The sequence below is a fragment of the Maniola hyperantus genome, chromosome 13 (genome assembly GCF_902806685.2).
Source record: "Maniola hyperantus chromosome 13, iAphHyp1.2, whole genome shotgun sequence".
In the NCBI taxonomy this organism is placed as follows: Eukaryota; Metazoa; Arthropoda; class Insecta; order Lepidoptera; family Nymphalidae; genus Maniola; species Maniola hyperantus.
Genome location: NC_048548.1, coordinates 2,112,829 through 2,133,248, shown reverse-complemented (window position 1 = coordinate 2,133,248; position 20,420 = coordinate 2,112,829). Strand labels below are relative to the sequence as shown.

At 38.6% G+C, this 20,420-nt stretch overlaps 2 protein-coding genes and 1 long non-coding RNA gene across 5 annotated transcripts; all 3 read right to left on the bottom strand.

Annotated features, from left to right (window-relative positions):
• Positions 1 to 743: 743 nt before the first annotated feature.
• On the bottom strand, positions 744 to 13,052 carry isoQC (iso Glutaminyl cyclase). 2 transcript variants are annotated; one of them, XM_069502776.1, is made up of 5 exons: positions 13,026 to 13,052; positions 10,078 to 10,408; positions 8,355 to 8,587; positions 4,801 to 5,026; positions 744 to 2,972 (listed from the first exon to the last, which is right to left on the bottom strand). In XM_069502776.1, exons 1-5 carry the CDS (start codon positions 13,035 to 13,037, stop codon positions 2,821 to 2,823), a joined length of 954 nt encoding a protein of 317 aa, XP_069358877.1. In that variant the 5' UTR covers positions 13,038 to 13,052; the 3' UTR covers positions 744 to 2,820. The 2 variants fall into 2 exon arrangements, with proteins under 2 accessions (XP_069358877.1, XP_034830741.1); XM_034974850.2 differs by lacking the exon at positions 13,026 to 13,052 and adding an exon at positions 12,788 to 13,013.
• Positions 13,053 to 13,378: 326 nt separating this feature from the next.
• On the bottom strand, positions 13,379 to 15,571 carry LOC138403214 (uncharacterized). 2 transcript variants are annotated; one of them, XR_011237492.1, is made up of 3 exons: positions 15,011 to 15,571; positions 14,465 to 14,608; positions 13,379 to 13,510 (listed from the first exon to the last, which is right to left on the bottom strand). It is a non-coding gene; the product is annotated as an uncharacterized lncRNA (long non-coding RNA). The 2 variants fall into 2 exon arrangements; XR_011237491.1 differs by having other exon boundaries at positions 14,465 to 15,571.
• Positions 15,572 to 18,472: 2,901 nt separating this feature from the next.
• Positions 18,473 to 20,262, bottom strand: LOC117987787 (raffinose invertase-like). Its single transcript, XM_034974845.2, has one exon. The coding sequence runs from the start codon at positions 20,120 to 20,122 to the stop codon at positions 18,602 to 18,604; it is 1,521 nt and encodes a 506-aa protein (XP_034830736.1). The 5' UTR covers positions 20,123 to 20,262; the 3' UTR covers positions 18,473 to 18,601.
• Between the last annotated feature and the right edge of the window lie 158 nt (positions 20,263 to 20,420).

The following is a 20,420-nucleotide window of genomic DNA, read 5'->3' as shown; positions in this document are numbered from 1 at the left end:
GTACCCATACCACAGATTCATCATCATCATCGTCAACCGATAGACGTCAACTGCTGGACATAGGTCTCTTGTAGGGACTTCCACACGCCACGGTCTTGCGCCGCATGGATCCAGCGGCTCCCTGCGTCTCGTCTGATGTCGTCCGTCCACCTAGTGGGGGTCTTCCAACACAGCACAGATTATATAATAGTAATATCCCATACCTATACATAGGTACTCTTGTAGACTATTTTATTATTTTAATACATATAAACAGAATTTGACCCTGCATGAAATAAACCTGAAGGATATTGTGTGGGTCAATTGTGGTGTCAGATCTTGATTCTAAGCGCAACTAAATTTTAGGTACTCACATCTTTTTCTTACTAATGTAATAAGAAAAGGACAGAGAAACCTAATTTAATTTAGAACTGTCAAACCTTTACTTTTAACGACTAACATGACTTTGGGCGCCAGTCGTGAGCGTCGAAGCCGAGGATAATATTTAATCATCTGAATATATAAAACGAAAAGGTGACTGACTGACTGACTGATCTATCAACGCACAGCTCAAACTACTGGACGGATCGGGCTAAAATTTGGCACGCAGATAGCTATTATGACTTAGGCATCCGCTAAGAAAGGATTTTTGAAAATTCAACCCCTAAGAGGGTGAAATAGGGGTTTGAAATTTGTGTAGTCCACGCGGACGAAGTCGCGAGCATAAGCTAGTAATAAATAAGGAAATAGGAATAATAATACTATTGTGCAACATTAATATATATATTTTTCAATAATTAGGCTATTATCATGAGTATATAGGAATGTATATTATTTGTTACAATAGTAGATCTATACCCAAACACATGCACCGCATTCATTCGTAAAAATATTCTGTATAGATATATGTAAAGTAAGTAAAATATACTTTATTGTACACCAAAAATAAAACAATAGAAATACAATAAAGATATAGGAGGATAGGTATAGGATCTTACTGTCTTACATCTAATAGAAAAAAACTTAAAATTATAAGAGCGTTCATAGGAATGTCTAAAATCTTGTACTATACTTAAGTATGCCAATAAATCAAATAAAAATTTAGGCATCAATTATAGGTATTTTTTACTTAAAAAATATAAGTATAAGTCATGTTTTGTGATAAACTCATTCATACATTAGAAGTTAAACTACGTATTCCTATCCATACAGAGGCTACTTACACAAAGCCACATTAAATAGTCCATATAAATATGAAATTAGGTCGGTCGTACACTACTTGCTATACTCAATAGGGTACATAATACATACTATTTTATTAGTTTACCTATAGTTTAAAATATGCCATTTAATAAGTACTTCACAACAACTATATACCAGACATGTTCCTTAAAATAAAAATAAAAAATTATGTTCATGATATTTTTTTTGCCGATATTTATATTTATTAATATAATATATCGTCACACTACGAAATAATCATTAATAAAAAATCGTTCTTAATTTTCGTTATTATAACTCCATATACTTATAGTATATAAAAAATAAAAATATCTCGATTTAAAATTATTTCTTGCATACAACGAACATCCATCGTCATCATTAGGAACAAAATTATGTGCAGTTTAATTTCAAAATGCGTTATTGTTTTGTACCACAGTTTTTTAGGGTTCCGTACCTCAAGAGGAAAAACGGAACCATTAGAGGATCACTTTGTTGTCTGTCTGTCTGTCTGTCCGTCTGTCTGTCAAGAAACCTACAGGGTACTTCCCGCTGACCAAGAATCATGAAATTTGGTAGGTAGGTAGGTCTTATAGCTGCGATTTGGAGAAAAATCTGAAAACCGTGTATTTGTGGTTACAACACACAAAAAAAATTAATTTGTGGTCATGAACTAATAATTAGTATTTTAAATTTTCAAAGTAAGATAACTATATCAAGTGGGGTATCACATGAAAGGTCTTCACCTGTGCATTCTAAAACAGATTTTTGTTTATTTTTATGCATCATAGTTTTTGAATTGTCGTGCAAAATGTCGAAAAAACACGACTGTTTTACGGAACCATCGTTGCGCGAGCCTGAGTCGCACTTGGCCGGTTTTTTCAAGTCCAAGTTAAGATTATTTAGATGTCGGTATTTTATTTCAGTTTATTCGGCAATTTATTAAGATCCAACAATTTAGATTAGAGATTCTGTACAGGAAAAAAACAGAAAAAAAGCTTGGTAGTGCGGTAATTTTCCAGCTGACATCATTTGCACTTTCAGTAATAAGTAAATAGTGGGGCCGATTCTCTTGTACACAATCTCTAAACTAAACTAAATTAACAAGTCTAAATTTAGTGCCATTCTTTTCCGCAAGCAACATTATGAAAGGGATAGCAATAGATTTAGACGTGCCATTTTAGTTTAGTTTAGATATTGTGTACAATGGAATTAGCCACATTGTTAGTCTTGCGACAGCGATCAATTTTATCTAAACAACAAATTGTGGACCAAATAATAGTCCAATAAAAGCGTTTAAACTATCGTGATAACCATTATATTCTTTGGTTGATACCTGCTGTACTCACGTGGTTAGTCACGTAGGAAACTAGTCGGACTTACAACCCGTCGGAAATATCTGAGCACCTCGCTGGAATGTGCTTCTCCGCAGCTCGCCTATTTTCGCCTATCCGGTACCGTTGCCAACGCAAGCGCGTTGCACTAAGCCAGGTTCTCAGATATTTCCGACGGGTTGTACTTCGACTAACCACGTGAGTACAGCCGGTATCGACTATATTTATAGTCCAATAGTAGTCCATTGCGTTATATGACAACTAGCGTTTGGAATCGCCACCGCCGCTAGGGGGAGACGTGCAGGTATTCGGCCACGAACACGCGGCAGATCTTGTTGAGGTTGTCGATGGTGTTGAAGTCCAACGCTGTGACGTCATCGCGCGCGGTGTGCCACACGCTCGGGAACGGATTTGGAATTATGTGGAGCACGTCCACATCTGCAAAGAAAAGATTAAAATAAACTCCATAATCAATGCAATATGCATAATCCATCATCATCGTGATCACTACAAAGGTACGAGACTCCTCTCAAATTGCCAAATCCTCTCAAATTGCCAAATCCTCTCAAATGGGGTTTTGCCCCTCTGGTCAAGTACGGATTAGCCATTGACTTATATTACTTCGTATGGACAGGGCTATTGAACAAACAAAATGGCACCGACTCAGTGGTGCTTTAGCACTAATGCAACCTCAGTGACGTCTGGATTTCAAACGGGTCGTTCATTAGTATCTAAGAGGTGGCGCTGATTTATTTGGTTCCAATACCGTGAAAAATTTCATTCGCTTGGGCATATCTTGTCATTTATATCTATGAGATTGGCAGACTTCCAAACACCTTTGAGAGAATTTTTTGAGAACCTTTAAGATTCTTCTTCTTCTTCTTAATTCTGGGCTGGTTTCCGCACTTAAACGTTTCCGTCTGTTGTGCGTAACCTTTAAGATTATTAACTCTCAGACATGCAGGTTTCCTCACAATGTTTTCCTTCACCGTTAAAGCAAGTGATATTTAATTACCTACTTAAAACGCACATATTTATTCAGATACAAGTTAGCCCTTGACTGCAATCTCACCTGGTGGTAAGTGATGATGCAGCCTAAGATGATACCCTGGAAGGGGTATGACAGTTTTTGTTTCTACACGGCATCGTACCGGAACACTAAATCGCTTGGCGGCACGGCTTTGCCGGTAGGGTGGTAACTAGCCACGGCCGAAGCCTCCCACCAGACCAGACCAGAAATTTAGAAAATTATAAAACTCCAAACCCCTGCCAGGAATCGAACCCGGGACCTCCAACTATTAAGACCACAGCGCTCACAACTGCGCCAGGGAGGTCGTCGAAATCGAACCCCGGACCTCCCGAACAGAAGGCCAATGTCTACCCACTAGGCTGTTACCGCTTCTACATATTAAGCTATGGAATTTATAAAAGTTCTAGTAACTCGGTAATTGTAACTAATAAATGATTAATTGTTATCAAACAAGCTTATCGTGAAGAGTTTCCGATACCCACTAAACCCCTTTCAGATTTTATCAATGTTTATCGATAGGATTTTGGTACGGGCCCACGTGTTTTTGATTGAATCACTACTGACTACTGCCCCTGGAATTTTAAATCTAAGTATACCTACATAAGCTGTGATAGCCTAGTGGTTAGGACGTCCGCCTTCTAATCGGAGGTCGGGGGTTCGATCCCGGGCACGCACCTCTAATTATGTGCGTTTTAATTAATTAAATATCATTTGCTTTAACGGTGAAGGAAAACATCGTAAGGAAACCTGCATGCCTGAGAGTTCTCCATAATGTTCTCAAAGGTGTGTGAAGTCTACCAATCCGCACATGGCCAGCGTGGTAGACTATGGCCAAAAACCCATCTCCCTCTGAGAGGAGACCCGCGCTCTGTAGTGAGCCGGTGATGGGTTAATCATGATGATGATGATGATGGTCGCGACTTCGTCCGCGTAGACTACACAAATTTCAAACCCCTGTTTTAATTTTCAAAAATCCTTAGTGGATGTCTACGTCATAATAGCTGCATGCCATTTCAATCCGATCCATCCAGTAGTTTGAGCTGTGCGTTGATAAATCAGTCAGTCTTTGCCTTTTATTTGTACAGATAGTAAATCAAATCAGTAATGTTCTCCATAATGTTCTCAAAGTGTGTGTAAATTCTGCCAATCCGCACTGAGCCCTCAGGCGAGTAGGTACCACTTCTCAGTATACTAGGGTACCTGAAAGCTACTGTACTAGCAAAAACCTTGTGTTACCTCTCCTCAAGAAGGGTAAATGGTCATCCTCAATAGCAGCATTGGAGCTCTCCAGCCTGAAGTACGTCTGCTCGGCTTTGCCCGGCGAGTACGCAGAGAGCTGCCCCAGCTCTGCCAGCCGTTGCTCCGCGCTCGCCAGCCGGATGTACCACTTCTCGGTGGACTTGAAGTAGCTGTAGAAGACCGGGTCCGGCGTGCCCAGAAGATCTAGTAGAACTAACACGTCCTGGGGAAGAAAACATTGAGATTAGGGTGATTTCATATAATATATGAATAGCGGATGCCTACGTCATAATAGCTATCTGCAATCTGTATGCCAAATATCAGCCCAATCCGTTCATTAGTTTCAGCTGTCCGTTGATAGATCAGTCAGTCAGTCACCTTTTCCTTTTATATATTTAGACTAGCTTATGCTCGCGACTTCGTCCGCGTAGACTACACAAATTTCAAAAAAAAATTCTTTAAAAAAAAAAAAACAATGACAACAAATTTTTATTTTCAAAACTCTTTTCTTAGCGGGCGTCTACGTAATAGCTGCATGCCAAATTTCAACCCGATCCATCCAGTACTTTGAGCTTTGCGTTAATAGATCAGTCTGTCAGCTTTTCCTTCTATATACAGATAATATAATAAATCAAATCAGAAATGAGGAGATCTATAGGAAAACCAGAGTAACCGACGTAGATCAGTGGGTGGCGAAGCTGAAATGGCAATGGGCAGGCAATAGTTCTAACCGATAGGCGTTGGGCACAGGGGTCCCAAGGTGCTAGACGGACGACATCAGGCGAGTCGCAGGGCGCCGCTGCATTCAGGCGGCGCAAGACCGTGGCGTATGGAAGACCTTACAAGAGACCTATGTCCAGCAGTGGACGTCTATCGGTTAATTATGATTTCTTTTTACTTCAAATTATTTTATATCCAAGTCGTATTCGATATTATGTGAAGAGTTAAATGTTTATTTGTTCAATAATAACTTAACCAAAATACCTAGTACAATTTTTACATTAACCTAGCCTAGAGGTTATCACGATTTGCTTTGGTACAATTTCTTGAAATTGAATCTTGTAGTTATTAACATGATCGTAATTTATAAAATTTCATATAGTACCTACTCAATAGGTTTTTTTAATTTATTATCAACATACAAAAAACATTAATATTAGGTAGCACACATTGGAAAAAAACCACAGAGGTTTGACCCTCAATATGCGTATGACTGCGCATTAAATCATGCCTTCTTATCATCTACACTAATATTATAAAGAGGAAAACTTTGTTTGTTTGTTTGTTTGTTTGTTTGTTTGTTTGTTTGTACTGAATAGGCTCAAAAACTACTGGACCGATTTTAAAAATTCTTTCACCATTCGAAAGCTACATTATCCACGAGTAACATAGGCTATATTTTATTTTGGAAAAAAATAGGGTTCCGTAAGATATTTGGGTTTTTCGGACACAAGGTGTAAAAAATCAACCAGAAAAGTTACTTATTTTGCGTACGCTGCCTAAACTATAAAAGATAGAACCATAAAATGTTCTAATTAATTGTAGATCTTATAAATATCTACAAAAAAGTCCGCGACACACTATACCCATCTATGTCGAGTGAGGCACAGCAACCATTTTTTTATTTAAAAATCTTGAATTTTTTTTGGACTACATTTAAACGCGTTTATTTTACTCATGCTATTAATCCTTATCAAAATAAATGATTTCATCACTAAGAACAGTTTATGGAGATAATATTTGGTTTTTGAATGATTAAAATTGGACGTTTGGTTTTGAAGTTATGGCGAAATTAAAATATTACGATTTCTGCTGCACGGCCCGTTGTATTATATAAAGAGGTAATGTCGTTAAGTTTGTTTGTAGGGGTAATCTTTAGAACTACTGAACCGATTTTAAAAATTCTTTCACCAGTAGAAAGCTACATTATTCCTGAGTGACATAGGCTATACGGGATCTTTAAAAACCTAAATCTACGCGGGCGAAGCCGCGGGGATCATCTTTAGAACTACTGAACCGATTTTAAAAATTCTTTCACCAGTAGAAAGCTACATTATTCCTGAGTGACATAGGCTATACGGGATCTTTAAAAACCTAAATCTACGCGGGCGAAGCCGCGGGGATCAGCTAGTGTTTTATATTAAGGTGTTTTTATTTCGAAAAATGCGATTTTATTCAGTGCTTAACAGACGCACGAAATAAAATCGAATTTTCCGAATGTAAAAACTGTCAAAGAAAAAATTTACAACTCCCACTCCATAATTATTTTGTAATGGAGCTAACTCTAATATAAACTAGGTATTTTCGAACGCTACTATCGAGGTTTTTAGCTGATATTAATTTGTAATTATTTCGTTATTAAAAAAACCACGAACATTCAAGTTACAAATGTTAACATACCTAGTAACTAATTACCTACTTATCATTTCTTGAACGACGCAATGCCACAACGAATATTATTGTGTAGCAATAATAATATTTCGTTAACTATGGTACGCTACGATACGTGCGATATATTTGTATGCCCTTTTTTTAAATACACAATGGGGCCGATTCTCTTGTACACACTCTCTAAACTAAACTAAATTAACAGGTCTAAATCTACTGATATCCTTTTCCGCAAGCAATATTATGAAAGCGACAACAAGGGGACAAAGGGAGGGAAGGGAGGGACGTGCTATTTTAGTTTAGTTAAGAGATAGTGTACACACGTAAACGCACAACAGACGGAAACGTTTAAGTGCGGAAACCAGCCCAGAGTGAAGAAGAAGTGTACAACGGAATTAGCCACACTGTCAAAAAAGAAAATTATCATTTTACTGTTTTTTCTGGCTGTAAAATATGAATTCCTATAACACAACCGTGTGTACGTAGTAGTCGAAATTCCACGGATATGCACGAAGCGATTTGCCTCCTCGTTTTTGATTCGGACCACCAGGATATGGAACACCCTTCTAGCATCAGTTTTCAAGTCAAGAGTGAAAAAAAATCAGCATCCTCTACATCGAAACTAATACCGACCTTGCCCTACTACCTACCACGGTTGGCATTATTTTAAACATGTTTTTCAAGTAGTTTTTAGGGTTCCGTACCTCAAAAGGAAAAACGGAACCCTTATAGGATCACTTTGTTGTCTGTCTGTCAAGAAACCTACAGGGTACTTCCCGTTAACCTAGAATCATGAAATTTGGCAGGTAGGTAGATCTTATAGGTGACATTTGGGGAAAAATCTGAAAACCGTGAATTTAGGGTTAGATCACACAAAAAAAATTAAATTGTGGTCATGAACTAATAATTAGTATTTTCAACTTTCGAAGTGAGTGACTATATCAAGTGGGGTATCACTTGAAAGGTCTTCACCTGTACATTCTAAAACAGATTTTTATTTATTTTTATGCATCATAGTTTTTGAATTATCGTGCAAAATGTCGAAAAAATACGACTGTAGTACGGAGCCCTCAGTGCGCGAGCCTGACCTAGCATTTGGCCGGTTTTTTAAACTAAAAATGCTTTTTTTCCTTTTAATTCCTGCCTAGTAAGTTAACACTTACCAGCCTCTGCAGATGATTCGCTCCGTCCCTGTACGGCGTCCCGTGCCACATCTTAGCCAAGTGCCTCGCTCCATATATGGAGTCCTTAGGACCCCAGTGCCTGAACGCTTCCTCTCCGTCGAAGAATATGAACATGAGGCTCGGGGAAGAGTCCTTCAAGGGGTCCAATTGTTTCGCCATCACGGCTGCTAGGTTGATCATCATAGCGCAGGGAACCGCTGAGTCTGTGGCCCCTGTTGACAATTTATGAGTAAAAATGTGTCGCTAGGATGACGTAGTCCTATGGCGGAAAGGTTATAACAAATATCTCATGAGGCTTGGAGAAAAGTTCTTCTAGGGATGCAACTGTTTTGCCATCACGGCTGCTAGGCTGATCATCATATAGCGCGGGGAACCGCTGAATAATTATGTGGCCCCTGTTGAAATAGTTCACGAATTACGAGGGTAACGAGAATTTGTTCTTCCTCATTTTACGGAAATGGCCAAAGGCTTTATTATCGCCTTATCGATTGTTTCTTTTATTGTAAGACACAACAACTACATATTCAACAACATATTCTTATACTACTATAGTCGACGCATTTTAAACTGAGTCGTCGAGTTATCTGCCTGTTTCGCTCGCACTTACAGGTCGTAGGTAAGTGCGAGCGAAACAGACGGGTAAGTCGACGACTCAGTTTAAAATGCGTCGACTATACAACTCAGTGCTCTCTATGGTCGCTTCAAGTCGAGCGTGCTGCGTGAGAGCATGCTATAAAATGCAATCAACATTTACAAGCGGGACATACTGAACATCCAGATAAGGTTTAATTATTTTTTAATCGATAACAAGAGTTAACTTGTGATCGAATAAAAAAATCATTCGCGCTAAAATAAACATTTCTGAGTCACAATTTTTTCTAGTGTCAAAAACCTACTCTACACAATTTTTCACTAGATAACAAGGTCATTGGTCAATGTGGGTATTTTACCAAACTCTGTTGACGTCAGAAATTCGTTCCTTTTTTAATTTGATTCATTTAGATATTTTGATTTTGTCCCTTGATTTATTTAGAGCAAGATTGCGATCTTGGTCTTTTATATTGTAGGTAGATATTAGATAATACCCGCGATTTCGTCCATGTTCATATACCTAGGTTTTTTAAATTCTGTGGAAACTCTTTGATTTTATGGGATAAAAAGTAGCCAATGCCTCAATGTTGCACTTTGTTACTCTTGCGTAATACAGGTTTTAGGTTTATGTATGTAAACAAGTTAAAATATTTAAAAAATTAAAAACGCAACTGCCCTACAATATTGTTTTCAAAAAATTATAACCAGTAGGGCGATTTCGTAAAACCTGCATCAATCATTATTACAATCTCAATTTTGATTGGCTGAATTTGTGCGATTCTTGTTTGTGCTCGCTCACTATTGGCAACAATGCATTGTAGCCAATAGTGAGCGAGCGTCAACCAATCAGAGGTGATTGCAATCGTGACATTGTAGCTGTCATTCTCCCACAATCACGCAGCTGTGTCACTAGGGATGATGTAACGCCCCACACTTCCTCTGTGCCCGCACGTCACCCACGCTATCCCGCACCGGGTTAGCGCGGGTACTTTGCGGGTGTGCAGGGAATTCTTACCCCGATTGTCATGTCGACCTGTCGCGAACTATATACATGAACCCTGAACTTTTTTTCTAAAGCAGTCATGTAAAAAATTAATATGGAGCAACTTACCAATAAAGACATGTTCCCTCGTATATTTACTGTCATAATGGCAGGCCAGCACCAAATACCTGTCAGCATTGGGATTCAACGTCGCGACAATGTTCCTGAAATTCAGCGTTCCAAACACCGGCGTGTCGTCCGGGAACACGTCTTCAGATACGTCCCATCCCAGTCCTCTCATTTCATTGGCTATATAGTCGCCTACTTTATCGTGATTGGGCGTTCCGACCACTCTTGGTATTAAGATTTCGTCTAGTACTTTTTTAAAGTGGTCTCTATCGGACAGTTTTGCTATATCTTCGATGTTTTTGTCTGTTAGTTCTTGAGCTTCGTGGAAAGCCTGCGAGATTGTTTGAAATTAATTAAAATAAATTCTTCGACCGCCCGTTGTGCCAGATACTTTTTTCCACGCACATGCAAACTGTGAAATCAACTCTCTTCGGCGGTGGTCCCGTTAGATTACAACAGGGGGTGGACCAACAAATTCCTAAAAGGTCAGCAACGCATTGGTGGTTCCTCTGGTGCTGCAAATGTTCACGGGCGGTGGTAATCACTTAACATCAGGTGACCCGCCCGTTCGTTTGCTTGCCATTTTTATTATATAAAAAAAATTAAAAAGTGCTATTTCTTGTACGATAGTTCGGAATCCTTCGTGTGTGAGTTCGATTCGCACTTAACTTGATTTTTTTATGGGTTCACTTCATTTGTTAGGAAATGAAGGTACGCGATGCAGACGCACGCGCGTACCTTGAACGAGATTCTGATTTTAGTCAAAATCTGTTAAACGGATAGGTCGTAAAAAGCTAACAGACAAACATGCACACTTTCGCATTTACAATAATATTACTAGCTGATGCCCGCGACTACAACTACGTGGATTTAGGTTTTAGATAATCCCGTGGGAACTCTTTAATTTTCCGGGGTAAAAGTAGCCTATGTTACTCTCCAGGTCTTAACTACATCCATGCAAAAATCACATCGATCCGTTACTCCGTTGCGACGTGATTGAAGGACAAACCAATAAACCAACCAACCAACGAACAAACACACTTTCGCATTTATAATATGGGCAGTGATTTATATGTAGTATTATAGTATGGAGGATATTTTAGGATTACCATTAAATAAAGACAAAAACCTTGGCTCGAATAGCGAAAGTGTCCAGTCTGTACCATATTGAATCAAAGGTTGTTATATCTTGTGCTAGAAAAACTTTATGGTTATAAGATATTGAACTCTAACCCATGGCGATAAGTGATAGTATCCAATGAATAAATATTTGCATTGATAATATGGTTTGACCCTGTGTTGATGATGCGAGTAAATTATACATAATAGCAAAAATAATTATTTATAGAGTATAGGAAGCCTATAAATAGCTTGAATTATCAATGTAAACCTTTTTAAAGCTCTGTACAAAGTTTTCGCGACAGGCTTGCGACAGGCGTAAATCTCGCAATCATTGCTGTCAAAACAGCGGCTAGAGAGAGACAGCAATAGCCACAAAGCAAAATAAGAAGAAGAGAGACAGCAAATGAACTGTCAGATTGCTATTGCTGTCGCGTTGCTGTCGCTACTGCAACGTTTTAAGTAATCACCCCGCCGGACCGCTGACAGTTGAATCTTGGACCGCTGAATATTTTTAATTCTGACAGTTCAGTTTTAGGAACGAATTCGCTGTAAGAACATTTAGAAATTATAAAATTCCAAACCCCTGCCAGGAATCGAACCCAGGTCCTCCCACTAATAACACAGTGCTTTCCACTACGCCAGGGAGGAAGTTTCTTTAGTCTACACTAGTAGCGTGCACGTCATAGAGACATAAAAGCACTGCTTACCCTAATCATAATAATAACTAATAAGTGCAAAAAAAAATTTTTGAGTTAAGTTTTGTGATAGTGATATCTCAAAAAATATTTTTTGCACTTAACAGCTATTCATTAAAAGAATGGCAGTACTGGACTCTACACATACAGTTTGCATTGAAATTTTGCAGTTTTTTGCACCTGATTTTAAGTGATTACCACTGCCCATGAACATTTGCATTACCAGAGGAACCACAAATGTATGACTGGCCTCTCAGGAGTTTGTTGGTCCGTCCTTGAATAATCCCATGTTGTAATCTAATGGGAGCACAGCCGAAGGGAGTTGACAAAAAAAAGTGTGTGTACAAAAGGATCTGGCAAAACGGGCGGTCGCAGTGCACCCAGGTGGTGAGGGTGAAATTGTTAGCAGTGGCGTGCAGTGCGGTTGACTTGCAGTCAAAATGGAGACTGCGTTTTGTATTTATTGACCTCTGAAGAATATTAGCCACATTAAACAGGACCCTCTTGTTGCTAAGTGAGTGTTAGAAGGTATAGAGGAATAACGGTAATCGAACCTGGGACTTCCCAACAGCACTCACTGCTGTGCCATCAAGGTTTCCAATCAACCTCTAAACTTGATTGCATTGAAACAGCTATGTCCTACATAATTAAAGTATGTAAGTACTTATCGTCCAATATTAATTTCTTAGGATACTAAGTTTAATACTTTATATCAGTAGGGACCTAAGTCCTAACTACCGATTCAGTACGTAGGTAGGTACATTAAGGAAAACCCAAAGTAAAAACTAAAAACCCTATTTTGCTGTATTTAGAAATCTACTCATAGAAAATTCTGTCTTATTAAAAAACTTCGTCAACTAAGTTTTCAAACTTTTATACAATTTGAAACTTACCTTTTCCTGATAGAATTTTAAAACTGGTGTATCCGTGTTTACGAATGCACAGCTGAGCACAGCTAACACCAAACTTTTAATTAAATTAGGCATTTTATTTTACAATTAATCAAAACTAAAACCAGGCATATGTTACAGATTCATATTCTTTCTATAAAACACGAACATTAAATCAACAAGGTATTATCGAAATTCGAATGTGTATTGTGCACGGACCAATAACATATAGGATACAGACCACCAACTCCATAGACGATGTTTGTTTCAGTAGTAAGGGGAAGTGGGAGGCAAGGAATTTATATAACAAATTGTCATTGTTGTAGTGATCGTCTGTCTCACATTTTATTGGTTTTTACTATGAGAATCCACAGGACCATCTCTTTCTAACTTTATATAATATATAGCAATTATATGCCCGGATTGTCGTAAATTAGGGATGGCGTGACAGCAAGAAAACCGTAACTTTTTAGTGATGTCCTTTTTACAGATTTTAACGGTTTTGCTATTAATTACCGATTTTCAGTATTTATCGGTAATCCTACTAATAATTTATTAAGGAATTTAGTTTTTCAAAAAAAAAAATTAATCAAATTTATCAAAATATAAAAACTTTATTTAGAATAGACAATAACCATGTTCCAGTTGTAGTTGACGATAAGTGTTCATCTGTATTCTTAAGCTGTGGGCCACATCTCTGCTGAAGACTTGCGCAGCAAGTTTCACCTGTAATGCATAGTTATTTTTTTATAGATAATTATGTTAATAAACTAAATTTGATAATGCAATTTAGATTTAAAGTAGACATTGGGTTTAAAATATAATTAAAGAATTTAAATGAGTAGTTTGGAAATTCATTAGGATTCAAATTTTTGTTCAAAAAATTATCTTGTATGCTCATAATTATACTATCCTAAACATAATTATACTATCCTAAACCTAATTATCCTAATCCTAATGTTAATATTATAAACTAGCCGATGCCCGCGACTTCGTACGCGTGGATTTAGGTTTTTAAGAATCCTGTGGAAACTCTTCAATTTTCCGGGATAAAAAGTAGCCTATGTCCTTCCCCGGGATGCAAGCTATCTCTGTACCAAATTTCGTCAAAATCGGTTGAACGGTTGAGCCGTGAAAAGCTAGCAGACAGACAGACAGACACACTTTCACATTTATAATATTAGTAGTGTGGATGTTTGGATGTTTGTTACTCAATCACAAAAAACAGCTGAACGGATTTGGATGAAATTTGGAATGGAGATAGATTATACCCTGAATTAACATATAGGCTGCTTTTTATCCCGGAAAATCAAAGAGTTCCCGCGGGATTTTGAAAAATGAAAATCCACGCAGTCTCTGGCATCACCTAGTATGCTCATAATTATCTTCGACACTATTGGGCGCCGACCCTGGTTATTGGTACTTCTTGTTTTTATGGTGTCTATGTGATCACGTGCAGAGATTTTTGTAAGCTGAAACTTAAAATTGACCAACAACAGGGTCTACAACCCATAGTTTCAGAGACAGTGCTTTCAAAAACGTGATAACATAGACACCACGAAAACAAGAAGTTTTAGTACCAATAACTAAGGTCTGCGCACCATAGTTTTATTGGATTTTTTCCATGGCAAGGACATTATCACAAAGCTATTGTTACAAAACAAATGTTCAGTTACTTGCCTTCAACTTGTCATATCAATTTGGTTTCACATGCTTGTCTGTTAATTTGGTAGACCATCCAACACCTGCCACACCATCAACAGCAAACAGCTTCTCGATGTAGTCCCACTGAGCACGCTGACTCCCGATGAGCAAGTCCTTCTTCTGAAAATTATTGTGGAAACATTTCAGTAAATGTGGGACATCATATATATGATATATTTAAGACTCAGTGGTTGAGAGTAATGAGTAATAGAAGTTGTTGGCTCTAAAATATAGGACTTGAAATAACAGAAGCTTGCTCATTCCTACTTTGTTTGTCTGTTTGTGAAGTCGATGGGATATCGACTATGTTAACATCGAGGGGTTTACCAGTCTGTAAAGGGGATATCTCTAGAAATTTGTCAATTTTAAAATGTACTATACCAGGGTTTTTAGAAGACTGTGTAATATGCAAATTCAGCGTGGGAATTGAATCTTTTGTCAATCTATTATTTACGATATACCGAGGTAAGAAATTGGATTCGCAAATCCTGACATTTTTTAATTGCCTAAGGGAGTACTTACGCAAATATGTACAGTTAATCAACCATGCTTTCCATCTAGTTGTGTCGGTAAAAGGTACGGCGTGTAAATGTAGGGTGCTTTTACACTTAGGTACACTACACTGCCTCATATCAGATAAAAAGGATACTAGGTATTTAGAAACACTAACAATTATTACTAAGCCTAAATTAGGCAGGCAAGTTTAAAGAGCACATCACTATATCTCCCAATTAAAACAAAAACATAAAAAACTGAAAATAGAAATATAAAATGAATATCCTGTTATAACTGCAGCACACTTCAAGGTTTAAACTCTCGCAATGGATTAAGGACTAGAAAAATTGAGTTTTTTAGGTTAGGTTATAAAATCTCTCAAAACCGACATGTTTTTATTTCGAAATTCTATGTAATGAAAGCCGATTGGATCTAATCACCGACCAATAAGATTTGAGCAAAAAATATCATAGGTGTGCTGTATGTACATGTGCCTTTAATACTGTGTGAGTGGAGCGAGATAGTCCTGTGGATTTCGAAAGAGGAATAGAAAGTGCGAAAGAAATGGACTGATGCATCTTTTATGGCCCTCAGTTGACAGGGCCTGTTTGGTATTGTGTAAACTTTCAACCTATGTGCTATGAATCTGTGAAATGTCAAGAAACTAGAAAGGAAAATTGACAGCCATACAAATGTTGCCCTCGTAGAAATTCTTCTTTGCCCCAATTTTAATGTAAAAGCTAACGGGAAATAATTAGTCTTTGTAGATAAAGTCCGTAAAAATTGGCTTTTCACGCACCATTTTAACTCTATGGGTCAACTGTCATGTCAAAAGTACTTTAAAAGAAGTACTAAAATCGTACTTTTGAAATGAATGAAATTAGACACATAAAGTTAAAATGGCGCGTTAAAAGTCCTTTTTACGCATCATACATAATATTATACTATTAAGTACATAATTACACTCGTCATGCCAGCTTTCCACGTAGTATACGTTATACAATTATTTGTCTATTGCACAAAAAGACGCATAAGTACATCTATTTTCTCACTCATGTCATGAACACTAATTAGAGAATGTGTTTTAACTCTTAAATGTTATAGTGTTCCTACTATTTATTATATTGTCGAGGATGTTATTTTATAACTTTCATCTAATACATAGACATAAAAAGGGTAAATTTATAAGTTTACAACACCGATAGGCAAAGAGTATAAAGAATACAGATGTACATAATGCTATTAGGTATAAAGAAAAGCGCTGGTTTAGTGCATTTCACTTACAGACTCACATTACAGCTGTTTCAATTTTACTGAATCAAGATATGAAGGCTCACTACAATAAGTAGGTTTTGCAAACCTGCAACTATATTTTGATGCAGACATGAATTATTTTTTAAGTGACTAGCTGATGCCCGCGACTTCGTCCGCGTGGATTTACGTTTTTCAAAAACCCGCGGGAATTCTTTGATTTTTCGGAATAAAAAGTAGCCTATGTCACTCTCGTACTTTATCTATACCCATGCAAAAAATGACGTCAATCCGTTGCACCGTTGCGACGTGATTGAAGGACAAACTAACAAACAAGTCGCGGGCATCAGCTAGTAACTAATAAGTAACAATACATAAGATTATTTTAAATTAATGTTATTGCCAATTTGATTGCCATATCTGCTTTATCTTTTAATCTATGCCACAGAGTAGTGACGTCATAAAATGTGACGTACGTAGCTAACGGTTTTTCTCCCTTTGCCCGCGGCTGGTAATAAAGTGTTTTAAGAACCTACCTTATTCCCTCAGAATAAGATTCAACATGCAAAAATAAATCTCTACTGTAGCAATATAGCAAAGGCAAACAAAAATTAATAATGAAATTGCAATTCTGTGTTATTTTCAGTAAACAACGCTGAACACGATTACGTGGGTGAAATTGTTAGCAAGCAGCGATATTTATGTTCTACTAGATACGGCGCTCCATACTAACAACATACCTAAGTATGTATTGTAGGTATGTAAATATGTTCCAACGCACACCGGTGTCTGCACTCCTGTCAATCGTAGGTAGCATACAGGCAAATAATACCTACATACAAACTTACATACATACCAACACATAATATAATACATTCAAGACACTATTGTCATCTCGAATCTACACCCCGCGCAGTGTGCATGGAAAGGGAAAACGACTGACTACTGAGGCAGGCAGTCGAGCTCAGACCACCGCACAGTGAAGACGTGGCAAGTGAGATTATCGAGCCGATATTTACACACCATAATTAGATACTCATACATGAGTTACCACAGTAGGTAATCCGCTTTAGACGCAGTCCGTTTGTAAAAAGTAGGTAAACTTGCGATATAAATCTAAACTAGGGGATGCCCACGTGGGTTTAGGTTTTTAAAAATCCTTTTTGATTTTCCGGCCTATGGCAATGTCTGGGATGCAAGCTACCTCTGTACCAAAATTCAAATAAATCGGTTAAACCGATGGGCCTTCAAGAATCCCGTGAGTCTGGGAACTCTTTGATTTTCCGCGATAAAAAGTAGCCTTATGTCCTTCCCCGGGATGTAAGCTAACTCTAGGTTAAACTGTTGGGCCGTGAAAAGCTTGCAGACAGACAGACACACTTTCGCATTTTTAATATTAAGTATGGATATAACTAGATAATTATTTGTTCACGTTATCACATTTGATTAGGTCTAGGTAGCTTTAAATTAGTCTGTTCTAAGTTTTAACTTACCTATCTATGTTTGCAGAAACGGAATGCTGCGTGTAAGCGGATACTTAATCCGCTCACGCAGCATTACGATTGACAGGAGTGCGGTATCTACTCATGTATTATGGTGCGGACACCGCTGTTCGTTGGAAATGTTGTTACCATGAAGCGCCCCATCTAGTGGAACATTAACATCCCTGTTGACAAGCGTCCCACGGCCTCCTTTTTCCCGTCGCAAGCTGAAAATGGAGCCGAAAGTCCCAAGATATTCGAGTGACAGTTTCATAATGAGAATAATGCAAATAAGTAACGCCTACGTAACCGTGAAATGGTAATTCCTATGTTAATCTGAGATTAAAGTTGGAAAGCGTATGAACCTCGATAGTTCAACGGTTTGGTTTAGGGATTGTAGGTTTTAATCCTAGGTATTACTTACTCGTGAAGCCGTGATAGCCTGTTATAGTTGTTAGGACGTCCGCTTCCTATTCGAGAGATCAGGGGTCCGATCCCGGTCACGCACCTCTAATTCATCAGAATCAGAAATCATTGTGAGGAAACCTGAGAGTTCTCCATAATTTTCTCAAAGGTTTGTAAAGTTTGCTAATCCATAATAGGCCCGCGTATCGCTGCAAAAAGTCGCGGTGGGCGATCTCAAGCTGATTCTCAGAATTTCGCTATACGGCATACCTACCTATCTACATTTGAATCTTTCACGATGTATTTCGTCACGGTTGAATAGGTGCACTGAAACTAATTTTATTGCATGGAATGTTTTATTGTGTTTAAAAAAAAGTTAATGGTGACAAATCAGAAATGTACAGGCACTAACTAAGAGTCTGTTCTCTGCTCCCTACTACGTTAATATTATATGCGTTCTTTTGTGTTCTTTCAGCCAAGTCTAAGTTTTCTTCAAGCGATTTGTCAGACTGTCGTCGAATCCAACGCTGGCACGCAATCTGTACTGTATAATATATAGATTCGAGTTGCCTCCTATGCGAATTTTCATAGACTTTGGATATATGCGGCTCGTGAACACCACCTCACCGTCCCCGCAAAAGATTTCTATAGAACTAAAATCGACCAATATTCGCAGATACAGTTGTTCTTCGGGTGACCAATACGCTTGCCTCACACCGTCCGTGCCTCCCCGGTCGATGCTTATATACCCCTGGTCTGCTGAGTACGCGATACTGAAACCTCCTGAACGCCATTCAAATATGAGGGCCATGTCGGAGAAAGGAGTCGTGGAGTTCACTAGTAATTCGAAAGATTTAGATCCAGCTTGGAACGCTTCCCCAGGGACGTACCACGCATTCTCAAGCATTTCCACGCGTAAATCCATCATTTCTTTAATAGGCGTCATGAGAAGTCGCCCTAATTGATTCAAACGGAGCTCCCGCGGTGCTGTCGTCATCCCCGCCCACCCTAACGTGGACTCTATAAAGTCGTTCTCCCACATGCCCATCCACGCAATCAAAATTCTTCTACCATCCGCGAAGAATGTCTTAGCGGCGTAGAAATCGTGCCCGTAATCCAGCTGATTAAACGTCGCAACTGATACTTCCAAATCGTCAAATCGGCCGTTGAAGTAGTTGAATCTTCCCAAAACGTATCCCGTTTGATACAGGTTGTTAAACCTAAACCCATCCACCTCTATACCTTGAACTGATAGAAGCAGGACGTGAAGTCCATCTAATTGGAACAAATCCGGACTTTCCCAAATATACCCCATATCCCCGTATGATTTTACTAGAGACCCATTCAGAGTCCAGCTAAACATATCTGGAGAAGTGTACAGGAGTAGTTCACCGTTGCCCTGTCTCGAAGTGGTCCCCAAAATCATGTACCAATGGTTCTGGAAGCGCCATACTTTGGGATTTCTTATGTCTCCCGTTCTAATGGGGGATCCTCTTATGATGGGATTGAAAACAAATTTCTTGAAGATCACACCGTCACCACTCATGGCGATGTTTTGGGTTTGAAAGGTTACATTGTCGGAGATGACGTGTCCGGTGTAGAACAGCGTGAGGAAGTTCCTGTTAACTAAGGCGGAACCGGCAAGACATCCATGTCTGTCGTAATAATCGCTGGGCATAAGGGCTGATGGATAATGTACCCAATCGATGAGGTTGGTGCTGACTGCGTGGCCCCAGCTCATATGTCCCCACGCTCCGTTGTAGGGGTGGTATTGATAGAACATGTGGTATTGTCCTCTATACAAAGTGATTCCGGCTGGATTGGTCATCCATCCGTCTAGTGCTGTCAAGTGGTAGATGGGACGATACTTTTTCTTTAGAAAACTTTTCTTTTGCCTCAGATAAGTGTCTACTGGGCTGGAGTCACTGTTGACGCTGGCGACGAGCGCACAGAACCACGAGATGAGTTTAAACACATCCATTAGAGTTAGAGCTTGGCGCATGACTGACTCGACTAGGCGATGAAATGTTTTTGGTAAAATGGGCTAGACAATAGATAATATTATTTATAAATAGTCTAACAATAACTATTACACAATCCACGATGATGATCGATACTATATTGATTTATTGTAAACAGTTATCTCATGCAAAATACTATAAGTATAGTACGACAGGTCGAGATGGCAACCGGGGAGGGAACGCCCCGCACAGGCCCCGAGCTAACACATGCAGGGATTCCTAAAATTTTAAAAGTTACCTAAAAGCATATTATGAAGTTATGGCTAAGACTGCCACAAA